The 24,344-nt window shown below is 45.6% G+C and overlaps 2 protein-coding genes across 2 annotated transcripts in view; one reads left to right on the forward strand and one right to left on the reverse strand.

Annotated features, from left to right (window-relative positions):
* LOC141155598 (uncharacterized) overlaps nucleotides 1–16,901 on the reverse strand; it is a 146,988-nt gene extending 130,087 nt beyond the window's left edge. Inside the window, exons 1-2 of the mRNA XM_073642465.1 lie at nucleotides 16,864–16,901; nucleotides 15,044–15,137 (exon numbers count right to left, since the gene is read on the reverse strand). Coding sequence (XP_073498566.1) covers nucleotides 15,044–15,137; nucleotides 16,864–16,874 — 105 coding nt within the window. The 5' untranslated portion in view covers nucleotides 16,875–16,901. The remainder of the gene's footprint in view (nucleotides 1–15,043; nucleotides 15,138–16,863) is intronic.
* A 91-nt stretch (nucleotides 16,902–16,992) lies between these two features.
* Nucleotides 16,993–23,751, forward strand: LOC141155168 (uncharacterized). The gene is made up of 5 exons (XM_073641865.1): nucleotides 16,993–17,128; nucleotides 18,632–18,753; nucleotides 18,830–19,003; nucleotides 19,075–19,198; nucleotides 20,575–23,751. The coding sequence occupies exons 2-5, from the start codon at nucleotides 18,673–18,675 to the stop codon at nucleotides 21,447–21,449; spliced, it is 1,254 nt and encodes a 417-aa protein (XP_073497966.1). The 5' UTR covers nucleotides 16,993–17,128; nucleotides 18,632–18,672; the 3' UTR covers nucleotides 21,450–23,751.
* Nucleotides 23,752–24,344: the final 593 nt, after the last annotated feature.

Here is a 24,344-nt window from a genome sequence, read left to right on the forward strand (position 1 = left end):
TGTGACATATCTCCCAGAATCCCTCACCGCTGCAGTCCTGTCACCGCCTTAGTAATACAGATAAGTGATGTCATGTGACATATCTCCCAGAATCCCTCACCTCTGCAGTCCTGTCAGCGCCTTAGTAATACAGATAAGTGATGTCATGTGACATATCTCCCAGAATCCCTCATCTCTGCAGTCCTGTCATAACCTTAGTAATACAGATAAGTGATGTCATGTGACATATCTCCCAGAATCCCTCACCTCTGCAGTCCTGTCATGGCCTTAGTAATACAGATAAGTGATGTCATGTGACATATCTCCCAGAATCCCTCATCTCTGCTGTCCTGTCATGGCCCTTTTAATACAGATAAGTGATGTCATGTGACATATCTCCCAGAATCCCTCATCTCTGCAGTCCGGTCACCGCCTTAGAAATACAGATAAGTGATGTCATGTGACATATTTCCCAGAATCTCTCATCTCTGCAGTCCTGCCTTACTAATACAGATAAATGATGTCATGTGACATATCTCCCAGAATCCCTCATCTCTGCTGTCCTGTCATGGCCCTTGTAATACAGATAAGTGATGTCATGTGACATATCTCCCAGAATCCCTCATCTCTGCAGTCCGGTCACCGCCTTAGAAATACTGATAAATGATGTCATGTGACATATCTCCCAGAATCCCTCATCTCTGCAGTCCTGTCACGGCCTTAGTAATACAGATAAGTGATGTCATGTGACATATTTCCCAAAATACCTCACCTCTGCAGTCCTGTCACGGCTTTAGTAATACAGATAAGTGATGTCATGTGACATATCTCCCAGAATCCCTCATCTCTGCAGTCCTGTCACGGGCTTAGTAATACAGATAAGTGATGTCATGTGACAAATCTCCCAGAATCCCTCACCTCTGCAGTCCTGTCACTGGCTTAGTAATACAGATAAGTGATGTCATGTGACATATCTCCCAGAATCCCTCACCTCTGCAGTCCTGTCACCGCCTTAGTAATACAGATAAGTGATGTCATGTGACATATCTCCCAGAATCCCTCACCTCTGCAGTCCTGTCACGGGCTTAGTAATACAGATAAGTGATGTCATGTGACATATCTCCCAGAATCCCTCACCTCTGCAGTCCTGTCACTGGCTTAGTAATACAGATAAGTGATGTCATGTGACGTATCTCCCAGAATCCCTCACCTCTGCAGTTCTGTCATGGCCTTAGTAATACAGATAAGTGATGTCATGTGACATATCTCCCAGAATCCCTCACCTCTGCAGTCCTGTCACAGCCTTAGTAATACAGATAAGTGATGTCATGTGACATATCTCCCAGAATCCCTCACCTGTGCAGTCCTGTCACAGCCTTAGTAATACAGATAAGTGATGTCATGTGACATATCTCCCAGAATCCCTCACCTCTGCAGTCCTGTCACCGCCTTAGTAATACAGATAAGTGATGTCATTTGACATATCTCCCAGAATCCCTCACGTCTGCAGTCCTGTCACGGCCTTAGTAATACAGATAAGTGATGTCATGTGACATATCTCCCAGAATCCCTCATCTCTGCAGTCCTGTCACCGCCTTAGTAATACAGATAAGTGATGTCATGTGACATATATCCCACAATCCCTCACCTGTGCAGTCCTGTCATGGCCTTAGTAATACAGATAAGTGATGTCATGTGACATATCTCCCAGAATCCCTCATCTCACCAGTCCTGTCACCGCCTTAGTAATACAGATAAGTGATGTCATGTGACATATCTCCCAGAATCCCTCATCTCTGCAGTCCTGTCACCGCCTTAGTAATACAGATAAGTGATGTCATGTGACATATTTCCCAGAATCCCTCATCTCTGCAGTCCTGTCACGGCCTTAGTAATACAGATAAGTGATGTCATGTGACATATTCCCCAGAATCCCTCACCTCTGCAGTTCTGTCACCGCCTTAGTAATACAGATAAGTGATGACATGTGACATATCTCCCAGAATCCCTCACCTCTGCAGTCCTGTCACAGCCTTAGTAATACAGAGAAGTGATGTCATGTGACATATATCCCAGAATCCCTCACCTCTGCAGTTCTGTCACCGCCTTAGTAATACAGATCAGTGATGACATGTGACATATCTCCCAGAATCCCTCATCTCACCAGTCCTGTCACCGCCTTAGTAATACAGATAAGTGATGTCATGTGACATATCTCCCAGAATCCCTCACCTCTGCAGTCCTGTCACTGGCTTAGTAATACAGATAAGTGATGTCATGTGACGTATCTCCCAGAATCCCTCACCTCTGCAGTCCTGTCACCGCCTTAGTAATACAGATAAGTGATGTCATGTGACATATCTCCCAGAATCCCTCACCTCTGCAGTCCTGTCATGGCCTTAGTAATACAAATAAGTGATGTCATGTGACATATCTCCCAGAATCCCTCATCTCTGCAGTCCTGTCATGGCCTTAGCAATACAGATAAGTGATGTCATGTGACATATCTCCCAGAATCCCTCACCTCTGCAGTCCTGTCACAGCCTTAGTAATACAGATAAGTGATGTCATGTGACATATCTCCCAGAATCCCTCACCTCTGCAGTCCTGTCACCGCCTTAGTAATACAGATAAGTGATGTCATGTGACATATCTCCCAGAATCCCTCACCTCTGCAGTCCTGTCACTGGCTTAGTAATACAGATAAGTGATGTCATGTGACATATCTCCCAGAATCCCTCACCTCTGCAGTCCTGTCACCGCCTTAGTAATACAGATAAGTGATGTCATGTGACATATCTCCCAGAATCCCTCATCTCTGCAGTCCTGTCATAACCTTAGTAATACAGATAAGTGATGTCATGTGACATATCTCCCAGAATCCCTCACCTCTGCAGTCCTGTCATGGCCTTAGTAATACAGATAAGTGATGTCATGTGACATATCTCCCAGAATCCCTCACCTCTGCAGTCCTGTCACTGGCTTAGTAATACAGATAAGTGATGTCATGTGACGTATCTCCCAGAATCCCTCACCTCTGCAGTCCTGTCACCGCCTTAGTAATACAGATAAGTGATGTCATGTGACATATCTCCCAGAATCCCTCACCTCTGCAGTCCTGTCACTGGCTTAGTAATACAGATAAGTGATGTCATGTGACGTATCTCCCAGAATCCCTCACCTCTGCAGTCCTGTCACCGCCTTAGTAATACAGATAAGTGATGTCATGTGACATATCTCCCAGAATCCCTCACCTCTGCAGTCCTGTCACTGGCTTAGTAATACAGATAAGTGATGTCATGTGACATATCTCCCAGAATCCCTCACCTCTGCAGTCCTGTCACCGCCTTAGTAATACAGATAAGTGATGTCATGTGACATATCTCCCAGAATCCCTCACCTCTGCAGTCCTGTCATGGCCTTAGTAATACAAATAAGTGATGTCATGTGACATATCTCCCAGAATCCCTCATCTCTGCAGTCCTGTCATGGCCTTAGTAATACAGATAAGTGATGTCATGTGACATATCTCCCAGAATCCCTCACCTCTGCAGTCCTGTCATGGCCTTAGTAATACAGATAAGTGATGTCATGTGACATATCTCCCAGAATCCCTCACCTCTGCAGTCCTGTCACTGGCTTAGTAATACAGATAAGTGATGTCATGTGACATATCTCCCAGAATCCCTCACCTCTGCAGTCCTGTCATGGCCTTAGTAATACAGATAAGTGATGTCATGTGACATATCTCCCAGAATCCCTCATCTCTGCAGTCCTGTCATGGCCTTAGTAATACAGATAAGTGATGTCATGTGACATATCTCCCAGAATCCCTCACCTCTGCAGTCCTGTCACCGCCTTAGTAATACAGATAAGTGATGTCATGTGACATATCTCCCAGAATCCCTCATCTCTGCAGTCCTGTCATAACCTTAGTATTACAGATAAGTGATGTCATGTGACATATCTCCCAGAATCCCTCACCTCTGCAGTCCTGTCATGGCCTTAGTAATACAGATAAGTGATGTCATGTGACATATCTCCCAGAATCCCTCATCTTTGCTGTCCTGTCATGGCCCTTGTAATACAGATAAGTGATGTCATGTGACATATCTCCCAGAATCCCTCATCTCTGCAGTCCGGTCACCGCCTTAGAAATACAGATAAGTGATGTCATGTGACATATTTCCCAAAATCTCTCATCTCTGCAGTCCTGCCTTACTAATACAGATAAATGATGTCATGTGACATATCTCCCAGAATCCCTCATCTCTGCTGTCCTGTCATGGCCCTTGTAATACAGATAAGTGATGTCATGTGACATATCTCCCAGAATCCCTCATCTCTGCAGTCCGGTCACCGCCTTAGAAATACTGATAAATGATGTCATGTGACATATCTCCCAGAATCCCTCATCTCTGCAGTCCTGTCACGGCCTTAGTAATACAGATAAGTGATGTCATGTGACATATTTCCCAAAATCCCTCACCTCTGCAGTCCTGTCACGGGCTTAGTAATACAGATAAGTGATGTCATGTGACATATCTCCCAGAATCCCTCACCTCTGCAGTCCTGTCACCGCCTTAGTAATACAGATAAGTGATGTCATGTGACATATCTCCCAGAATCCCTCACCTCTGCAGTCCTGTCACGGGCTTAGTAATACAGATAAGTGATGTCATGTGACATATCTCCCAGAATCCCTCACCTCTGCAGTCCTGTCACTGGCTTAGTAATACAGATAAGTGATGTCATGTGACGTATCTCCCAGAATCCCTCACCTCTGCAGTTCTGTCATGGCCTTAGTAATACAGATAAGTGATGTCATGTGACATATCTCCCAGAATCCCTCACCTCTGCAGTCCTGTCACAGCCTTAGTAATACAGATAAGTGATGTCATGTGACATATCTCCCAGAATCCCTCACCTGTGCAGTCCTGTCACAGCCTTAGTAATACAGATAAGTGATGTCATGTGACATATCTCCCAGAATCCCTCACCTCTGCAGTCCTGTCACCGCCTTAGTAATACAGATAAGTGATGTCATGTGACATATCTCCCAGAATCCCTCACCTCTGCAGTCCTGTCACGGCCTTAGTAATACAGATAAGTGATGTCATGTGACATATCTCCCAGAATCCCTCATCTCTGCAGTCCTGTCACCGCCTTAGTAATACAGATAAGTGATGTCATGTGACATATATCCCACAATCCCTCACCTGTGCAGGCCTGTCATGGCCTTAGTAATACAGATAAGTGATGTCATGTGACATATCTCCCAGAATCCCTCATCTCACCAGTCCTGTCACCGCCTTAGTAATACAGATAAGTGATGTCATGTGACATATCTCCCAGAATCCCTCATCTCTGCAGTCCTGTCACTGCCTTAGTAATACAGATAAGTGATGTCATGTGACATATTTCCCAGAATCCCTCATCTCTGCAGTCCTGTCACCGCCTTAGTAATACAGATAAGTGATGTCATGTGACATATTCCCCAGAATCCCTCACCTCTGCAGTTCTGTCACCGCCTTAGTAATACAGATAAGTGATGTCATGTGACATATCTCCCAGAATCCCTCACCTCTGCAGTCCTGTCACAGCCTTAGTAATACAGAGAAGTGATGTCATGTGACATATATCCCAGAATCCCTCACCTCTGCAGTTCTGTCACCGCCTTAGTAATACAGATCAGTGATGACATGTGACATATCTCCCAGAATCCCTCATCTCACCAGTCCTGTCACCGCCTTAGTAATACAGATAAGTGATGTCATGTGACTTATTTCCCAGAATCCCTCACCTCTGCAGTCCTGTCACCGCCTTAGTAATACAGATAAGTGATGTCATGTGACATATCTCCCAGAATCCCTCACCTCTGCAGTCCTGTCACGGGCTTAGTAATACAGATAAGTGATGTCATGTGACATATCTCCCAGAATCCCTCACCTCTGCAGTCCTGTCACCGCCTTAGAAATACAGATAAGTGATGTCATGTGACATATCTCCCAGAATCCCTCATCTCTGCAGTCCCGTCACCGCCTTAGTAATACAGATAAGTGATGTCATGTGACATATCTCCCAGAATCCCTCATCTCTGCAGTCCTGTCACTGCCTTAGTAATACAGGTAAGTGATGTCATGTGACATATTTCCCAGAATCCCTCACCTCTGCACTCCTGTCAGGGCCTTAGTAATACAGATAAGTGATGTCATGTGACATATTTCCCAGAATCCCTTACCTCTGCAGTCCTGTCAGGGCCTTAGTAATACAGATAAGTGATGTCATGTGACATATTTCCCAGAATCCCTCACCTCTGCAGTCCTGTCATGACCTTAGTAATACAGATAAGTGATGTGACATATCTCCCAGAATCCCTCACCTCTTCAGTCCTGTCACGGCCTTAGTAATACAGATAAGTGATGTCATGTGACATATCTCCCAGAATCCCTCACCTCTGCAGTCCTGTCACAGCCTTAGTAATACAGATAAGTGATGTCATGTGACATATCTCCCAGAATCCCTCATCTCTGTAGTCTTGTCACGGCCTTAGTAATACAGATAAGTGATGTCATGTGACATATCTCCCAGAATCCCTCACCTCTGTAGTCCTGTCACGGACTTAGTAATACAGATAAGTGATGTCATGTGACATATTTCCCAGAATCCCTCACCTCTGCAGTCCTGTCACCGCCTTAGTAATACAGATAAGTGATGTCATGTGACATATTTCCCAGAATCCCTCACCTCTGCAGTCCTGTCACCGCCTTAGTAATACAGATAAGTGATGTCATGTGACATATTTCCCAGAATCCCTCACCTCTGCAGTCCTGTCACGGCCTTAGTAATAAAGACAAGTGATGTCATATGACATATCTCCCAGAATCCCTCACCTCTGCAGTCCTGTCACCGCCTTAGTAATACAGATAAGTGATGTCATGTGACATATCTCCCAGAATCCCTCACCTCTGCAGTCCTGTCACGGGCTTAGTAATACAGATAAGTGATGTCATGTGACATATCTCCCAGAATCCCTCACCTCTGCAGTCCTGTCACGGGCTTAGTAATACAGATAAGTGATGTCATGTGACATATCTCCCAGAATCCCTCACCTCTGCAGTCCTGTCACCGCCTTAGAAATACAGATAAGTGATGTCATGTGACATATCTCCCAGAATCCCTCATCTCTGCAGTCCCGTCACCGCCTTAGTAATACAGATAAGTGATGTCATGTGACATATCTCCCAGAATCCCTCATCTCTGCAGTCCCGTCACCGTCTTAGTAATACAGATAAGTGATGTCATGTGACATATCTCCCAGAATCCCTCACCTCTGCAGTCCTGTCAGGGCCTTAGTAATACAGATAAGTGATGTTATGTGACATATTTCCCAGAATCCCTCACCTCTGCAGTCCTGTCAGGGCCTTAGTAATACAGATAAGTGATGTCATCTGACATATTTCCCAGAATCCCTCACCTCTGCAGTCCTGTCACGGCCTTAGTAATACAGATAAGTGATGTCATGTGACATATCTCCCAGAATCCCTCACCTCTGCAGTCCTGTCACGGCCTTAGTAATACGGATAAGTGATGTCATGTGACATATCTCCCAGAATCCCTCACCTCTGCAGTCCTGTCACGGCCTTAGTAATACAGATAAGTGATGTCATGTGACATATTTCCCAGAATCCCTCACCTCTGCAGTCCTGTCACAGCCTTAGTAATACAGATAAGTGATGTCATGTGACATATCTCCCAGAATCCCTCATCTCCGTAGTCTTGTCACGGCCTTAGTAATACAGATAAGTGATGTCATGTGACATATCTCCCAGAATCCCTCACCTCTGTAGTCCTGTCACGGACTTAGTAATACAGATAAGTGATGTCATGTGACATATCTCCCAGAATCCCTCATCTCTGCAGTCCCGTCACTGCCTTAGTAATACAGATAAGTGATGTCATGTGACATATTTCCCAGAATCCCTCACCTCTGCAGTCCTGTCACGGCCTTTGTAATACAGATAAGTGATGTCATGTGACATATCTCCCAGAATCCCTCATCTCTGCAGTCCTGTCATGGCCTTAGTAATACAGATAAGTGATGTCATGTGACATATCTCCCAGAATCCCTCATCTCTGCAGTCCTTTCATGGCCTTAGTAATACAGATAAGTGATGTCATGTGACATATCTCCCAGAATCCCTCACCTCTGTAGTCCTGTCATGGCCTTAGTAATACAGATAAGTGATGTCATGTGACATATCTCCCAGAATCCCTCATCTCTGCAGTCCCGTCACCGCCTTAGTAATACAGATAAGTGATGTCATGTGACATATTTCCCAGAATCCCTCACCTCTGCACTCCTGTCAGGGCCTTAGTAATACAGATAAGTGATGTCATGTGACATATCTCCCAGAATCCCTCATCTCTGCAGTCCCGTCACCGCCTTAGTAATACAGATAAGTGATGTCATGTGACATATTTCCCAGAATCCCTCACCTCTGCAGTCCTGTCAGGGCCTTAGTAATACAGATAAGTGATGTCATGTGACATATTTCCCAGAATCCCTCACCTCTGCAGTCCTGTCACGGCCTTAGTAATACAGATAAGTGATGTCATGTGACATATCTCCCAGAATCCCTCATCTCTGCAGTCTTGTCACCGCCTTAGTAATACAGATAAGTGATGTCATGTGACATATTTCCCAGAATCCCTCACCTCTGCAGTCCTGTCACGGCCTTTGTAATACAGATAAGTGATGTCATGTGACATATCTCCCAGAATCCCTCATCTCTGCAGTCCTGTCATGGCCTTAGTAATACAGATAAGTGATGTCATGTGACATATCTCCTAGAATCCCTCATCTCTGCAGTCCTTTCATGGCCTTAGTAATACAGATAAGTGATGTCATGTGACATATCTCCCAGAATCCCTCACCTCTGTAGTCCTGTCACGGGCTTAGTAATACAGATAAGTGATGACATGTGACATATCTCCCAGAATCCCTCACCTCTGCAGTCCTGTCACGGCCTTAGTAATACAGATAAGTGATGTCATGTCACATATCTCCCAGAATCCCTCACCTCTGCAGTCCTGTCAGCGCCTTAGTAATATAGATAAGTGATGTCATGTGACATATCTCCCAGAATCCCTCACCTCTGCAGTCCTGTCACGGCCTTAGTAATACAGATAAGTGATGTCATGTGACATATCTCCCAGAATCCCTCATCTCTGCAGTCCTGTCACGGCCTTAGTAATACAGATAAGTGATGTCATGTGACATATCTCCCAGAATCCCTCACCTCTGCAGTCCTGTCAGCGCCTTAGTAATATAGATAAGTGATGTCATGTGACATATCTCCCAGAATCCCTCACCTCTGCAGTCCTGTCACGGCCTTAGTAATACAGATAAGTGATGTCATGTGACATATTTCCCAGAATCCCTCACCTCTACAGTCCTGTCACCACCTTAGTAATACAGATAAGTGATGTCATGTGACATATCTCCCAGAATCCCTCACCTCTGCAGTCCTGTCACGGCCTTAGTAATACAGATAAGTGATGTCATGTGACATATATCCCAGAATCCCTCACCTCTGCAGTCCTGTCACGGCCTAAGTAATACAGATAAGTGATGTCATGTGACATATCTCCCAGAATCCCTCACCTCTGCAGTCCTGTCACTGGCTTAGTAATACAGATAAGTGATGTCATGTGACGTATCTCCCAGAATCCCTCACCTCTGCAGTCCTGTCACCGCCTTAGTAATACAGATAAGTGATGTCATGTGACATATCTCCCAGAATCCCTCACCTCTGCAGTCCTGTCATGGCCTTAGTAATACAAATAAGTGATGTCATGTGACATATCTCCCAGAATCCCTCATCTCTGCAGTCCTGTCACGGCCTTTGTAATACAGATAAGTGATGTCATGTGACATATCTCCCAGAATCCCTCATCTCTGCAGTCCTGTCATGGCCTTAGTAATACAGATAAGTGATGTCATGTGACATATCTCCCAGAATCCCTCACCTCTGCAGTCCTGTCACGGGCTTAGTAATACAGATAAGTGATGTCATGTGACATATCTCCCAGAATCCCTCACCTCTGCAGTCCTGTCACCGCCTTAGAAATACAGATAAGTGATGTCATGTGACATATCTCCCAGAATCCCTCATCTCTGCAGTCCCGTCACCGCCTTAGTAATACAGATAAGTGATGTCATGTGACATATCTCCCAGAATCCCTCATCTCTGCAGTCCTGTCACTGCCTTAGTAATACAGGTAAGTGATGTCATGTGACATATTTCCCAGAATCCCTCACCTCTGCACTCCTGTCAGGGCCTTAGTAATACAGATAAGTGATGTCATGTGACATATCTCCCAGAATCCCTCATCTCTGCAGTCCTGTCATGGCCTTAGTAATACAGATAAGTGATGTCATGTGACATATCTCCCAGAATCCCTCACCTCTGCAGTCCTGTCACGGGCTTAGTAATACAGATAAGTGATGTCATGTGACATATCTCCCAGAATCCCTCACCTCTGCAGTCCTGTCACCGCCTTAGAAATACAGATAAGTGATGTCATGTGACATATCTCCCAGAATCCCTCATCTCTGCAGTCCCGTCACCGCCTTAGTAATACAGATAAGTGATGTCATGTGACATATCTCCCAGAATCCCTCATCTCTGCAGTCCTGTCACTGCCTTAGTAATACAGGTAAGTGATGTCATGTGACATATTTCCCAGAATCCCTCACCTCTGCACTCCTGTCAGGGCCTTAGTAATACAGATAAGTGATGTCATGTGACATATTTCCCAGAATCCCTTACCTCTGCAGTCCTGTCAGGGCCTTAGTAATACAGATAAGTGATGTCATGTGACATATTTCCCAGAATCCCTCACCTCTGCAGTCCTGTCATGGCCTTAGTAATACAGATAAGTGATGTGACATATCTCCCAGAATCCCTCACCTCTTCAGTCCTGTCACGGCCTTAGTAATACAGATAAGTGATGTCATGTGACATATCTCCCAGAATCCCTCACCTCTGCAGTCCTGTCACAGCCTTAGTAATACAGATAAGTGATGTCATGTGACATATCTCCCAGAATCCCTCATCTCTGTAGTCTTGTCACGGCCTTAGTAATACAGATAAGTGATGTCATGTGACATATCTCCCAGAATCCCTCACCTCTGTAGTCCTGTCACGGACTTAGTAATACAGATAAGTGATGTCATGTGACATATTTCCCAGAATCCCTCACCTCTGCAGTCCTGTCACCGCCTTAGTAATACAGATAAGTGATGTCATGTGACATATTTCCCAGAATCCCTCACCTCTGCAGTCCTGTCACCGCCTTAGTAATACAGATAAGTGATGTCATGTGACATATTTCCCAGAATCCCTCACCTCTGCAGTCCTGTCACGGCCTTAGTAATAAAGACAAGTGATGTCATATGACATATCTCCCAGAATCCCTCACCTCTGCAGTCCTGTCACCGCCTTAGTAATACAGATAAGTGATGTCATGTGACATATCTCCCAGAATCCCTCACCTCTGCAGTCCTGTCACGGGCTTAGTAATACAGATAAGTGATGTCATGTGACATATCTCCCAGAATCCCTCACCTCTGCAGTCCTGTCACGGGCTTAGTAATACAGATAAGTGATGTCATGTGACATATCTCCCAGAATCCCTCACCTCTGCAGTCCTGTCACCGCCTTAGAAATACAGATAAGTGATGTCATGTGACATATCTCCCAGAATCCCTCATCTCTGCAGTCCCGTCACCGCCTTAGTAATACAGATAAGTGATGTCATGTGACATATCTCCCAGAATCCCTCATCTCTGCAGTCCCGTCACCGTCTTAGTAATACAGATAAGTGATGTCATGTGACATATCTCCCAGAATCCCTCACCTCTGCAGTCCTGTCAGGGCCTTAGTAATACAGATAAGTGATGTTATGTGACATATTTCCCAGAATCCCTCACCTCTGCAGTCCTGTCAGGGCCTTAGTAATACAGATAAGTGATGTCATCTGACATATTTCCCAGAATCCCTCACCTCTGCAGTCCTGTCACGGCCTTAGTAATACAGATAAGTGATGTCATGTGACATATCTCCCAGAATCCCTCACCTCTGCAGTCCTGTCACGGCCTTAGTAATACAGATAAGTGATGTCATGTGACATATCTCCCAGAATCCCTCACCTCTGCAGTCCTGTCACGGCCTTAGTAATACAGATAAGTGATGTCATGTGACATATTTCCCAGAATCCCTCACCTCTGCAGTCCTGTCACAGCCTTAGTAATACAGATAAGTGATGTCATGTGACATATCTCCCAGAATCCCTCATCTCCGTAGTCTTGTCACGGCCTTAGTAATACAGATAAGTGATGTCATGTGACATATCTCCCAGAATCCCTCACCTCTGTAGTCCTGTCACGGACTTAGTAATACAGATAAGTGATGTCATGTGACATATCTCCCAGAATCCCTCATCTCTGCAGTCCCGTCACTGCCTTAGTAATACAGATAAGTGATGTCATGTGACATATTTCCCAGAATCCCTCACCTCTGCAGTCCTGTCACGGCCTTTGTAATACAGATAAGTGATGTCATGTGACATATCTCCCAGAATCCCTCATCTCTGCAGTCCTGTCATGGCCTTAGTAATACAGATAAGTGATGTCATGTGACATATCTCCCAGAATCCCTCATCTCTGCAGTCCTTTCATGGCCTTAGTAATACAGATAAGTGATGTCATGTGACATATCTCCCAGAATCCCTCACCTCTGTAGTCCTGTCATGGCCTTAGTAATACAGATAAGTGATGTCATGTGACATATCTCCCAGAATCCCTCATCTCTGCAGTCCCGTCACCGCCTTAGTAATACAGATAAGTGATGTCATGTGACATATTTCCCAGAATCCCTCACCTCTGCACTCCTGTCAGGGCCTTAGTAATACAGATAAGTGATGTCATGTGACATATCTCCCAGAATCCCTCATCTCTGCAGTCCCGTCACCGCCTTAGTAATACAGATAAGTGATGTCATGTGACATATTTCCCAGAATCCCTCACCTCTGCAGTCCTGTCAGGGCCTTAGTAATACAGATAAGTGATGTCATGTGACATATTTCCCAGAATCCCTCACCTCTGCAGTCCTGTCACGGCCTTAGTAATACAGATAAGTGATGTCATGTGACATATCTCCCAGAATCCCTCATCTCTGCAGTCTTGTCACCGCCTTAGTAATACAGATAAGTGATGTCATGTGACATATTTCCCAGAATCCCTCACCTCTGCAGTCCTGTCACGGCCTTTGTAATACAGATAAGTGATGTCATGTGACATATCTCCCAGAATCCCTCATCTCTGCAGTCCTGTCATGGCCTTAGTAATACAGATAAGTGATGTCATGTGACATATCTCCCAGAATCCCTCACCTCTGCAGTCCTGTCACGGGCTTAGTAATACAGATAAGTGATGACATGTGACATATCTCCCAGAATCCCTCACCTCTGCAGTCCTGTCACGGCCTTAGTAATACAGATAAGTGATGTCATGTGACATATCTCCCAGAATCCCTCACCTCTGTAGTCCTGTCATGGCCTTAGTAATACAGATAAGTGATGTCATGTGACATATCTCCCAGAATCCCTCACCTCTGCAGTCCTGTCACGGGCTTAGTAATACAGATAAGTGATGACATGTGACATATCTCCCAGAATCCCTCACCTCTGCAGTCCTGTCACGGCCTTAGTAATACAGATAAGTGATGTCATGTCACATATCTCCCAGAATCCCTCACCTCTGCAGTCCTGTCAGCGCCTTAGTAATATAGATAAGTGATGTCATGTGACATATCTCCCAGAATCCCTCACCTCTGCAGTCCTGTCACGGCCTTAGTAATACAGATAAGTGATGTCATGTGACATATCTCCCAGAATCCCTCATCTCTGCAGTCCTGTCACGGCCTTAGTAATACAGATAAGTGATGTCATGTGACATATCTCCCAGAATCCCTCACCTCTGCAGTCCTGTCAGCGCCTTAGTAATATAGATAAGTGATGTCATGTGACATATCTCCCAGAATCCCTCACCTCTGCAGTCCTGTCACGGCCTTAGTAATACAGATAAGTGATGTCATGTGACATATTTCCCAGAATCCCTCACCTCTACAGTCCTGTCACCACCTTAGTAATACAGATAAGTGATGTCATGTGACATATCTCCCAGAATCCCTCACCTCTGCAGTCCTGTCACGGCCTAAGTAATACAGATAAGTGATGTCATGTGACATATCTCCCAGAATCCCTCATCTCTGCAGTCCTGTCACGGCCTTAGTAATACAGATAAGTGATGTCATGTGACATATATCCCAGAATCCCTCACCTCTGCAGTCCTGTCACTGGCTTAGTAATACAGATAAGTGATGTCATGTGACGTATCTCCCAGAATCCCTCACCTCTGCAGTCCTGTCACCGCCTTAGTAATACAGATAAGTGATGTCATGTGACATATCTCCCAGAATCCCTCACCTCTGCAGTCCTGTCATGGCCTTAGTAATACAAATAAGTGATGTCATGTGACATATCTCCCAGAATCCCTCATCTCTGCAGTCCTGTCATGGCCTTAGCAATACAGATAAGTGATGTCATGTGACATATCTCCCAGAATCCCTCACCTCTGCAGTCCTGTCACAGCCTTAGTAATACAGATAAGTGATGTCATGTGACATATCTCCCAGAATCCCTCATCTCTGCAGTCCTGTCACCGCCTTAGTAATACAGATAAGTGATGTCATGTGACATATCTCCCAGAATCCCTCACCTCTGCAGTCCTGTCAGCGCCTTAGTAATACAGATAAGTGATGTCATGTGACATATTTCCCACAATCCCTCACCTCTGCAGTCCTGTCACCGCCTTAGTAATACAGATAAGTGATGTCATGTGACATATCTCCCACAATCCCTCACCTCTGCAGTCCTGTCACCGCCTTAGTAATACAAATAAGTGATGTCATGTGACATATTTCCCACAATCCCTCACCTCCGCAGTAAGCAGGTAGATGATCTCCAAGGTGAGATTTATTATCCTCTCAGTCATTTTGCTTTTGTCCTTTTCCATTTTGGATGGATCATTCCTGGGAAAAAAAAATTATTGCAGAGACATGAAAAGGAATGATGGGTAATCTGAGTAAAAAAGACATGTTGGAGATGGTGTTACATCTTGTCATGTTGTAATACCCCTTTAAATCCCTCCATTAACACTGCAGCAGTCAAGACAGGCTGGTGTCGACATTTTTTATAAGGGACGACAGGTGCGGGGCTGGAAAGAGCAGAACTAGGGGAGGTTCTGTGACTGTAGAGGTCCGGACTGTCACATGGGAGCTGAGCAGTCTGGACCCCTGGCTGTCACATACGGCAGGCACCGCGCACAGTCACCCGGGCTGTCACATACGGCAGGCACCGCGCACAGTCACCGGGGCTGTCACATACGGCAGGCACCGCGCACAGTCACCCAGGCTGTCACATACGGCAGGCACCGCGCACAGTCACCGGGGCTGTCACGGCAGGCACCGCGCACAGTCACCCAGGCTGTCACATACGGCAGGCACCGCGCACAGTCACCCGGGCTGTCACATACGGCAGGCACCGCGCACAGTCATCCAGGCTGTCACATACGGCAGGCACCGCGCAAAGTCACCTGGGCTGTCACATACGTCAGGCACCGCGCACAGTCACCCGGGCTGTCACATACGGCAGGCACCGCGCACAGTCACCCGGGCTGTCACATACGGCAGGCACCGCGCACAGTCACCCAGGCTGTCACATACGGCAGGCACCGCGCACAGTCACCCGGGCTGTCACATACGGCAGGTACCGCACATAGTCACCCGGGCTGTCACATACGGCAGGCACCGCGCACAGTCATCTGGGCTGTCACATACAGCAGGCACCGCGCACAGTCACCCGGGCTGTCACATACGGCAGGCACCGCGCACAGTCAGTTCGGAGTCAGGTCTCTGCCCCTGTGACTGATGTATTTGGCTCAGAGGATTGTTTAGACCATACATGATGGTACTCACTACACAACTGAGATCAGGAAGAGTCTTCGGATGGAAACAGGAAAGATGGGGTCATGGGGGATGGCGGGTGGGTGCCCAAAACAATGTGTCACCACTAAAAGCAGCAGTCACAGATTGACATCAGCATTTAAAGGGAATGTGTCAGCAGGCTCTTGCCACCTAATCTGAGAGCAGCATGCTGTAGGGGCAGAGACCGTGATTCTAGCGATGTATCACTTACTGGACTGCTTGCTGTAGTTTTCATAAAATCACAGTTTTATTAGCAGGAGATTATCACTGGAGGACTAGGTGTCCAGCCACGCCCCCACCACTGATTGGCTGCTTTCTGCCTAAGCAAGGTGTGCACAGAGAGCAGCCAATCAGTGGTGTGGGCGGGGTTATACAGAGCTCAGCAGTCAGAGAACTGCTGGATGTGCAGCACGAAAAACAGGGTTTGTATCAACACTGCAGCAAGCAGACCAGCAAGTGATACATCGCTGGAATCAGGGTCTCTGCCCCTACATCATGTTGCTGTCTGATGGGGGGAGCAAATATCTGGTGACAGATTCCCTTTAAGTCATCAGATGAGATCTAGCTCCGGTCACTGCAAGTACCGGCTGTATAATACCGCCGTGGGATGAGAGGGCTTCACACACCCGACATAAATGAACGTCACACGTCAGGAAGGGGTTAATTGTGGATTGTGAGGGATGATGACATCTGTACAGAGGTGTATGGAGGTGCTATATAAACAAGCATCTTAATAATAATAATACACCCGACCACCACACGTGTCACATACCGTGATCCCATGATCAGTTACGTACCTGTATGTGCTCTGTATATAGGGGATGGAGGACCTTTGGTGATGTCACATTGAGGGAGGAGTCACACACAAGGGGGTGGGGTTGGGTTGCCGTAGTTACATGAGCTCTTCTCCATTGTTTGACAGTGGGATAAAAGGACCTTTGATGATGTCATGAGCTGTGACTCCTCCCATGTCTGATCACATGATGGTGACAGCAGCGCAGGTCCTTTAACCCCTGTGATCAGTACCTGGACTCGGTGTATGTATTTCTGGGATTGTTGTGCATGGCGTCATTACATTGTTATTCATTCATCATTATTGTGAGGGTCCTATGTGGAATATGTGAAGGGAGTCAGAGGATATTTCACGTAATATTGTATTAGGTCTGGCTACGACGCCGTGGTGCCCCGATATACAGTGCAGGACACAAATAATAATGCTAGGAAAAGAATGAATCTATAGTGCCCAGTAGTATGTGGTGCCATACAGTGCCCAGTAATATGTGCCGCCATACAGTGCCCAGTAGTATGTGGCGCCATACAGTGCCCAGTAGTATGTGGCGCCATACAGTGCCCAGTAGTATGTGGCGCCATACAGTGCCCAGTAGTATGTGCCGCCATACAGTGCCTAGTAGTATGTGCCGCCATTCAGTGCCTCTGTACAAGCCTAAATAGAGCTCAGTAGTATGTGCCGCCATACAGTGCTCGTATAAATACCTATATACTGCGATATGGGGGTCCACTAAGCAAATCACCGCCCCCAAGAATGGGAACATGGCCGACATGAAATCTGACATCCAGACTTATTCAGACGGCGCATACAAGTCATATTTTCAGGTTCGTGTTACGGCCAGAAGTGCTGGATGGATAGTGATGTCAGCGCAGCTCGCCGCGTCCTGGAAACGCCAGGATAAAGTGTTACCGCCAGGTTTGAAAAATCTATGTGGCGCCTATCGCCCCCTACAGATGAAAGTCGTCCAACCGCAGGTGAAAGTGGGATCTGCAGCCAATGTGGATCCAAGAGGATGTCGGGGAGAGAGGGATCCGGCTCGTCTAATACCAGAGGACGATCATGTTGTTCTCCCAAAGATAAGCTGCTGCCATAGGTGTCTGGAGGGAGGACAGAGGAGACATAAGGAGGATAGAGGAGTATGGGGGGTGGACAGGAATCTGGGGGAGGACAGAGGAGTCTGGAAGGAGACAGAAGAGTCTGGAGGAGGACAGAGTCTGGTAGCCGCTCTCTCACGCAGGAGCTCTTGGCTGAGCTGAGTGTCACTGAGTTTGGGGAGTTCAGCGCGATAACGGTCAGATGAATGATTTTTTGACTAACAGATGTCTAATGTGTATGGCGGCTTAATGGCTATTCCGTCTTCACAGATGGATACTGTCGGATGACACTTATAAAAACAAGCACTTTTGCAATTTACTGCTTGTTAAAATTTGCAGCCGTTCTTCAGATAATAAACACTTGATTACAGCGGTGGTCGGTTTCCTAGGCAACAAGCTGTAAACCAATGAAAAGTGTTAATATGTCAATGAACGGCTGAAAATTGTAAGGACGAAAAATTCCACAGTCGCTCCCCACGTGCTGGCATGATGAGGGAAGAGGAGGCAGAGGTTGTGTATATGGGGCTGCACATCTATACAGGCATTATAGAGTGAGCTTGTCCTGGATAGCGCCACTCTTATCCATGGTTGTGTCTGGTATTACAGCGCGGTATAGTCTATAGCGGATGAGATTCTCTCATCTCGTTTTTTTCTAGGTTCATCATCCACAAGAAACTTGTCCTTTTCCTGAAGGAGGATGGACAAAGACAGGAACAAGAAGAAGACGGAGGAGATATTGGACCTGACCCTGGAGATCATCTACTTGCTGACCGGAGAGGTGAGGACCCCTGACGTTATTCTTACCTGTATTAATAAAGCCAGAAGCAGAGGTGATTGTGCCTCTCCGTACACAGGGCTACATGGTAGTGAGGAAACCTGGGGGGGGTATGACCCCAAGCTCCGATCAGCGCGCGTCAGGAGGGTGGAGCGAGAGCCGAAGCCCACCGCCATCACCGATACATGATGAGAGCAGCGAGCAGAGGATCCTGGAGATCACCAATAAGATCCTGCAGGTGTTGACCAGAGAGGTGAGCGCTGGTAGGAACGTCGGGGCCTTATATGATGTGTCTGGGTAATGACGGGATCGTTGTGTTGTCAGGTCCCTGTAAGATATGAGGACGTCACCATCCATCTCTCCATGGAGGAGTGGGAGTATATGGAAGGACACAAGGACCAGTACAAGGACGTCCTGATGGAGGACCCCCAGCCCCTCACACCACCGGGTAAGAGGAGATACTGGATGGAGGAGGGTCCTAGGGTCTTTATGTTATTAAAGTGCAGAATTAAGCCAGGGTACTTCCGGTCCTGGTCATCTGGGTAACCGAGCACCATGCCCTGGTCGTCTGGAGTAAGAGGAGAGCACTGCATGGATGACTTGTAGTTACCCGCACCGTACATCTTCAGCTGTAGGGTATGTGCACATGGCGTCTTTTTCAGGTGCATTCTGTTTGGAACCCCCTGAAAAAGCGCTAATTTATTTATTTTTTTTAAATATTAACGTATTCACAGCAATGTAAAAACGGATTGCTGTGCACATGTTCAGTCTTTTGTCACCTTTTTTTAACCACTTTATGCTTCCAAAGCCGCGAAGCCACTAAAATAATTAACCGCTTCAATCTTTAGGTGACATCCAAAACATAAATTATCTTATATATTAATATATAAAAATTGCAAAAAGGAAAAAAAAAACAATAAGAGACGACAAAGAAGACACTTCAGGAAAAAGACTGCCGTTGTTTAACTGCAGCATCTTCTGCCTCAGATGTTATGTGGGTTCGCCGGCGTCTATCGGGCCGTGTGCACGTTCCCTTACTCGGCAGTGATATGTCGGCAGTGATATGTCGGCTGTGATATGTCGGCGGTGATATGTCGGCGGTGTTACCTGAGCACTGTGCGTACAGGAACTAAACAGATTCAGGCGAGTTGTAGGTGTGAATGACGCCGTTCATTTTACCATATAATGTGCTGAAAAACGGAGGAAAAAAATATGTCGGCTAAAATGGCAAAAAAAATAAGTGATTTCTCCACTGATTTTTTTGTGGGGGGGTTTGGTTGTACAGCGCTCATTGTGCGATAATAACAAACTGACAGTATGATTCACCGGGTTAGTAAAATGATGGCAATACCAAATTTAGGGGATATTTTTTTTTTAAAGTAGTGAAATAAAAGTAGTTTTTTTTGCTTGCGGAGCCTTCGTTTTTATTTTGGGGTACATGGGCTGTTTTGGTTGCTTTTTATTGCATTTTTTTGTGGAGAGGTGCGGAAACCAGAATGTGGTCATACCGAATATACTTCTTCTTTTATGTCTTTGTTTTTAAGCAGACAAAGGGGGTGATTTGAATTTTTATGGTTTTTTTTTATTATTATTTGTAAACTTTTTTTACTTCTTTTTTAAGCTTTTTTTTTTACTAAAATCACCGTCACCTATGAAGCCCCTCATGGGAGTAGCAAGCCATGAAAACCATGGTAGCAAGTGTTCAATTTTCCTAGAGTGCCACCATACGAGAAATTAAACATTACACCGGGTCTGTTTTTTTGGGGGTGGGGGGCTGAGAAAAAAAACATATAAGATAATGGTTTCAATTTTTTCCCCCAACAGATGTAATCCTGAGCCAAGATTGCAGCTATCCCTCTCCACCTTCATATTATAAAGAAGAATGTGACATGACTCTGGACTGTTATGAGGAATTCTCTCTTGCTCACAATCTGCCTCCATTAATCCCCAGCAATCTCCCATCTGATCTCGCTGCCCTAGAAGAAGCTTCCGCCGATCAGTCGCCATTTCCATGGTCTGACAGTGGAAATGATTTCTCTATGACGTCTCATTTGTCCATGCAGAAGACGAGCCACAGAAATGATAGAAAGTATTCCTGTTCGGTATGCGGGAAGTGTTTTACAAATAAGCCGAACTTTGTGGAACATCAGAGAATTCACACTGGGGAGAAGCCGTACTCCTGTCTGGAATGTGGGAAACGTTTTACCTGGCGATCCAATCTGGGGGAACATCAGAAGGTGCACACGGGAGTGAAACCACATTCCTGCCTAGTTTGTGGAAAATGTTTTTCCTCTAAATCACATCTTGTGGAACATCAGAGAATCCACACCGGGGAGAGGCCGTATTCATGTACAGAATGTGGGAAAAGTTTTGCAATTAGATCCAATCTTGTGGAGCATCAGAAAACTCACAGAGGGGAACGACCATTTTCTTGTTTGGAGTGCGGCAAAAGTTTTACACGGAAACCAGACCTGGTGAGACATCAGAAAATTCACACTGGGGAGAAGCCGTACTCCTGTTTGGAATGTGGGAAGTGTTTTTCCTTGAAATCCAATCTTGCGGAACATCAAAAAGTTCACACGGGGGAGCGGCCGTATTCGTGTTCAGAATGCGGGAGAAGTTTTTCTAAGAAATCAAATTTAGTAGAACATCAAAAAATTTACGCTGGGAGAAACCATTTTATTCTTCATACTTTATGAAATAAGATATCTCACTAATGGCTGAGACAGGATTCACCTTAAAATGGCCAGACATAACATTCGAAGTGAGATTGGCCAAGTATCTAATGGAGGCAGCTTGATGGTTCCCTGTTGGCAGGGGAGGGGGGGATCAGACTTGTTGGATTTCAGCATTCCCAACACTTTGTTACCTTGTGAGATGAGACGTCCCACAGGTGTCTAGCAGCGACGTATTATAATGTTTATGGGGACCTCAGGGTTGGAAGGTGCCATCGGTTGGGTTCATGTCTAATGACCCCCCCCCCACAATTAGTAGTAAAAAATGGCCCCTTCATCCGACGGCCGAGACCTAAACCCATAAGCCCAATGGAGTGGTTATGTGCACCCTTGACCACCGCTGCATTAATTCCCTAGGGGCGTCCGAGTGCTGCACTCGGCTTTTACGGCAGCCACATAGAAAGAAGTATGGAGTGGCGATCACTTGTTCAACTTGTCAATCCATTATAACTGGAACAAAAGTTCCCTGATCGGTGCGAGTTCAGTTATCTAACGATCAGTAACTTGTTTTTAGTGGAAAAGCCCTTTAAGGTACGTACTCATATGTCAGCACCAATAGTGTTCTTAGCGGTGACACAAAATGTGTTTTTACAGAAAATTACTGCCGTTGTTATTTGCACTTTTTCTTCACACGATAGTTACAGATAAAACACATTTTAACGATTCTTACTAGTAATTGCTGAATAGAAAAAAATAAAACACAAAAAAAGGGTAAAGTAGCTACAAAATCAGCACGTCAGAATAGACCCCGGTAATTACGGCAGCAAGGTTACTTGTGGGATAAGCACATTGTGGCTGCACAGTCTCACCATGAAATAATCATCACAAGCTGGAAGCAGCGCTGATCACTTAAGTTATTGACTATGAGAAAATGGACACATGGTGATGAAAGAGTAGGACGGCGGCGGGCAGAGTCTGCTTAACTTCTGACCATTGACGATGGCAGAGATCAAGTGTAAGGACTGACCGCCCGTCTCCTGTCCTGAACTCAACAGCCTCATACACACTATGAGGACGAGGTCAGTCCGGAATTCACGGCCCATGCTCGGACGTCTGAACTCGGCCCAGCTCCCGTATTTGGAGGGATCATCATAAATCCCTCTTTTTGTTGTTGAATTGTTCTAGTTTTGTATTAATAAACTGACTCTGCTGTCGCACTTTATCTGCTTTTTATCTATGTTTTACACACGAGATAGCTGTCCACAGGCTGACTGCGATCTCTCCTGACTCCGCCATACACATGAACGCTCACTTAGGTCAAGCATTCATATGTTTTCAACGGGGAGAGGAAAGAAAGCCGCTGCCAGACTCCTTTTATCTAACCTCAGGTGTTGAAATTTCATCCTCTTATCGGTGGGGGACCCCCATTTAATCGTCAGGGCCTACAGAATCTGGCGGGTTTGACCGGCTTTCATCTAATGTGTATAGCGGCCATCATTGGTGTCTCATGTGATTGTGATGTTTAATGGTTATAGGTTTGTAGTTGATTTTTGTGGTTTAAGGACCTCACTACAGATCTGAGGATTCACATCTAGGCCTTAGTACAGCACACATTCATAAAGGTGGGCAAAAGCTGCAATCACAATGGCGTAAGTTTATCAAAACTGGTGATCAAAATAATCACCTGAAACTTAATTTATTACCATGAACAGCTGCTCCGCTTATACTGTCGACCACTGTGGACACTCAGGTAAGGGGTGAAATAGTGGCATCTCCCCTGGAACAGAAGGCAGCATAAAGTGAACGGAGAAGTAATGGAGCCTAATCGTAGTACAAGGAGGATCAAACTGAGAGTTCACAAACTCAGGCTCGGAGCTGCCAACCGGTGAATCCATGAAAAAAACAGTCCTCTTGTTTAATGAAAAGTGTCACATCGCTGAGCATCGCACCCAAGACCCAGACAGACGCCGGAGGGGGCAGGTTGTGTAAAAGAGTCTGGGGCGGCAGAATCAATATTCTAGGACATTGAATAAGTGATCAAATGGTGCCAAGAAAAACTACAATTCCTCCCACCAAAAATATCCCCTTCAGCGACATCAACAGAAAAAAAGTTATTGCTCTTGAGATGTGGTAAAACTCAAATATTTGTTTTTATCTCCTCTACATCTAAAGCTGTTTATTTTCCTAGATGTCTTGGAATCCTTTTTTCAATCTGTTTTACTTCTTATAAGGTTTAGCGGCTGTTTGAAAAATTTTCAAGAAATTTTCCAAAAATTATTTCATATGGACCAATTTAAAGGGGTTCTCCAATGAAAACAAGTTATCACCTATCAATCGACAGCTGGTATGTTATTGACTGGAAGGTGTCCGACCAATGACTCTTTATTAATTTATTTTTACGGGGTGGGGGGGGGGGACTGGTGACAAAAGCAGCAATTCTGGCATTGTGGTCTTTTTTGTGCGTATTGCTACTTTTGCACAACAAAACGTTTTGTGTTGCCATAACTTTTTATTTTCCTTCAGTGGAGATGTGTGAGAGCTCGGTTACTGTGGGAGAAGCTGTCGTTTTTATTGGTACCATTTTTGGGTATGAGCAAGGTTTTCAGCACTTTTTATTCCAGGGTTTTCAGGTGGTGGACAGGAGCCAGCATAGTAACATACATAGTAACATAGTTTTTAAGGTTGAAGGAAGACTAAGTCCATCAAGTTCAACCCATAGCCTAACATGTTGATGGCTGAGCAGTCTACAGCTACACTGCCCCACACACAGCAAGATGCTGCCGTACGGGAGCTCTGCTCTTCAATGGGAGCAGTGTGTGTAGCCCACATTCCCCAGATATATCAATGATCCTTGAGCATCCTTTCAATTCCATGATTGTTTTTCTTTGCATTACAAGTCTTAATAACTGAATTCAGTCC

This window comes from Phyllobates terribilis, unplaced genomic scaffold (assembly GCF_046119375.1).
Source record: "Phyllobates terribilis strain yellow unplaced genomic scaffold, ASM4611937v1 Scaffold_7__3_contigs__length_470593459, whole genome shotgun sequence".
NCBI lineage: Eukaryota > Metazoa > Chordata > Amphibia > Anura > Dendrobatidae > Phyllobates > Phyllobates terribilis.

Excerpts from the sequence above, each read along its gene's own strand:
- LOC141155168 (XM_073641865.1), top strand. The coding sequence starts at position 18,673 with ATGGACAAAGACAGGAACAAGAAGAAGACGGAGGAGATATTGGACCTG. Across the intron at positions 18,754-18,829 it reads TCTACTTGCTGACCGGAGAG|GGCTACATGGTAGTGAGGAA; the intron begins GTGAGGACCCCT and ends CTCCGTACACAG. Across the intron at positions 19,199-20,574 it reads CCAGCCCCTCACACCACCGG|ATGTAATCCTGAGCCAAGAT; the intron begins GTAAGAGGAGAT and ends TTCCCCCAACAG.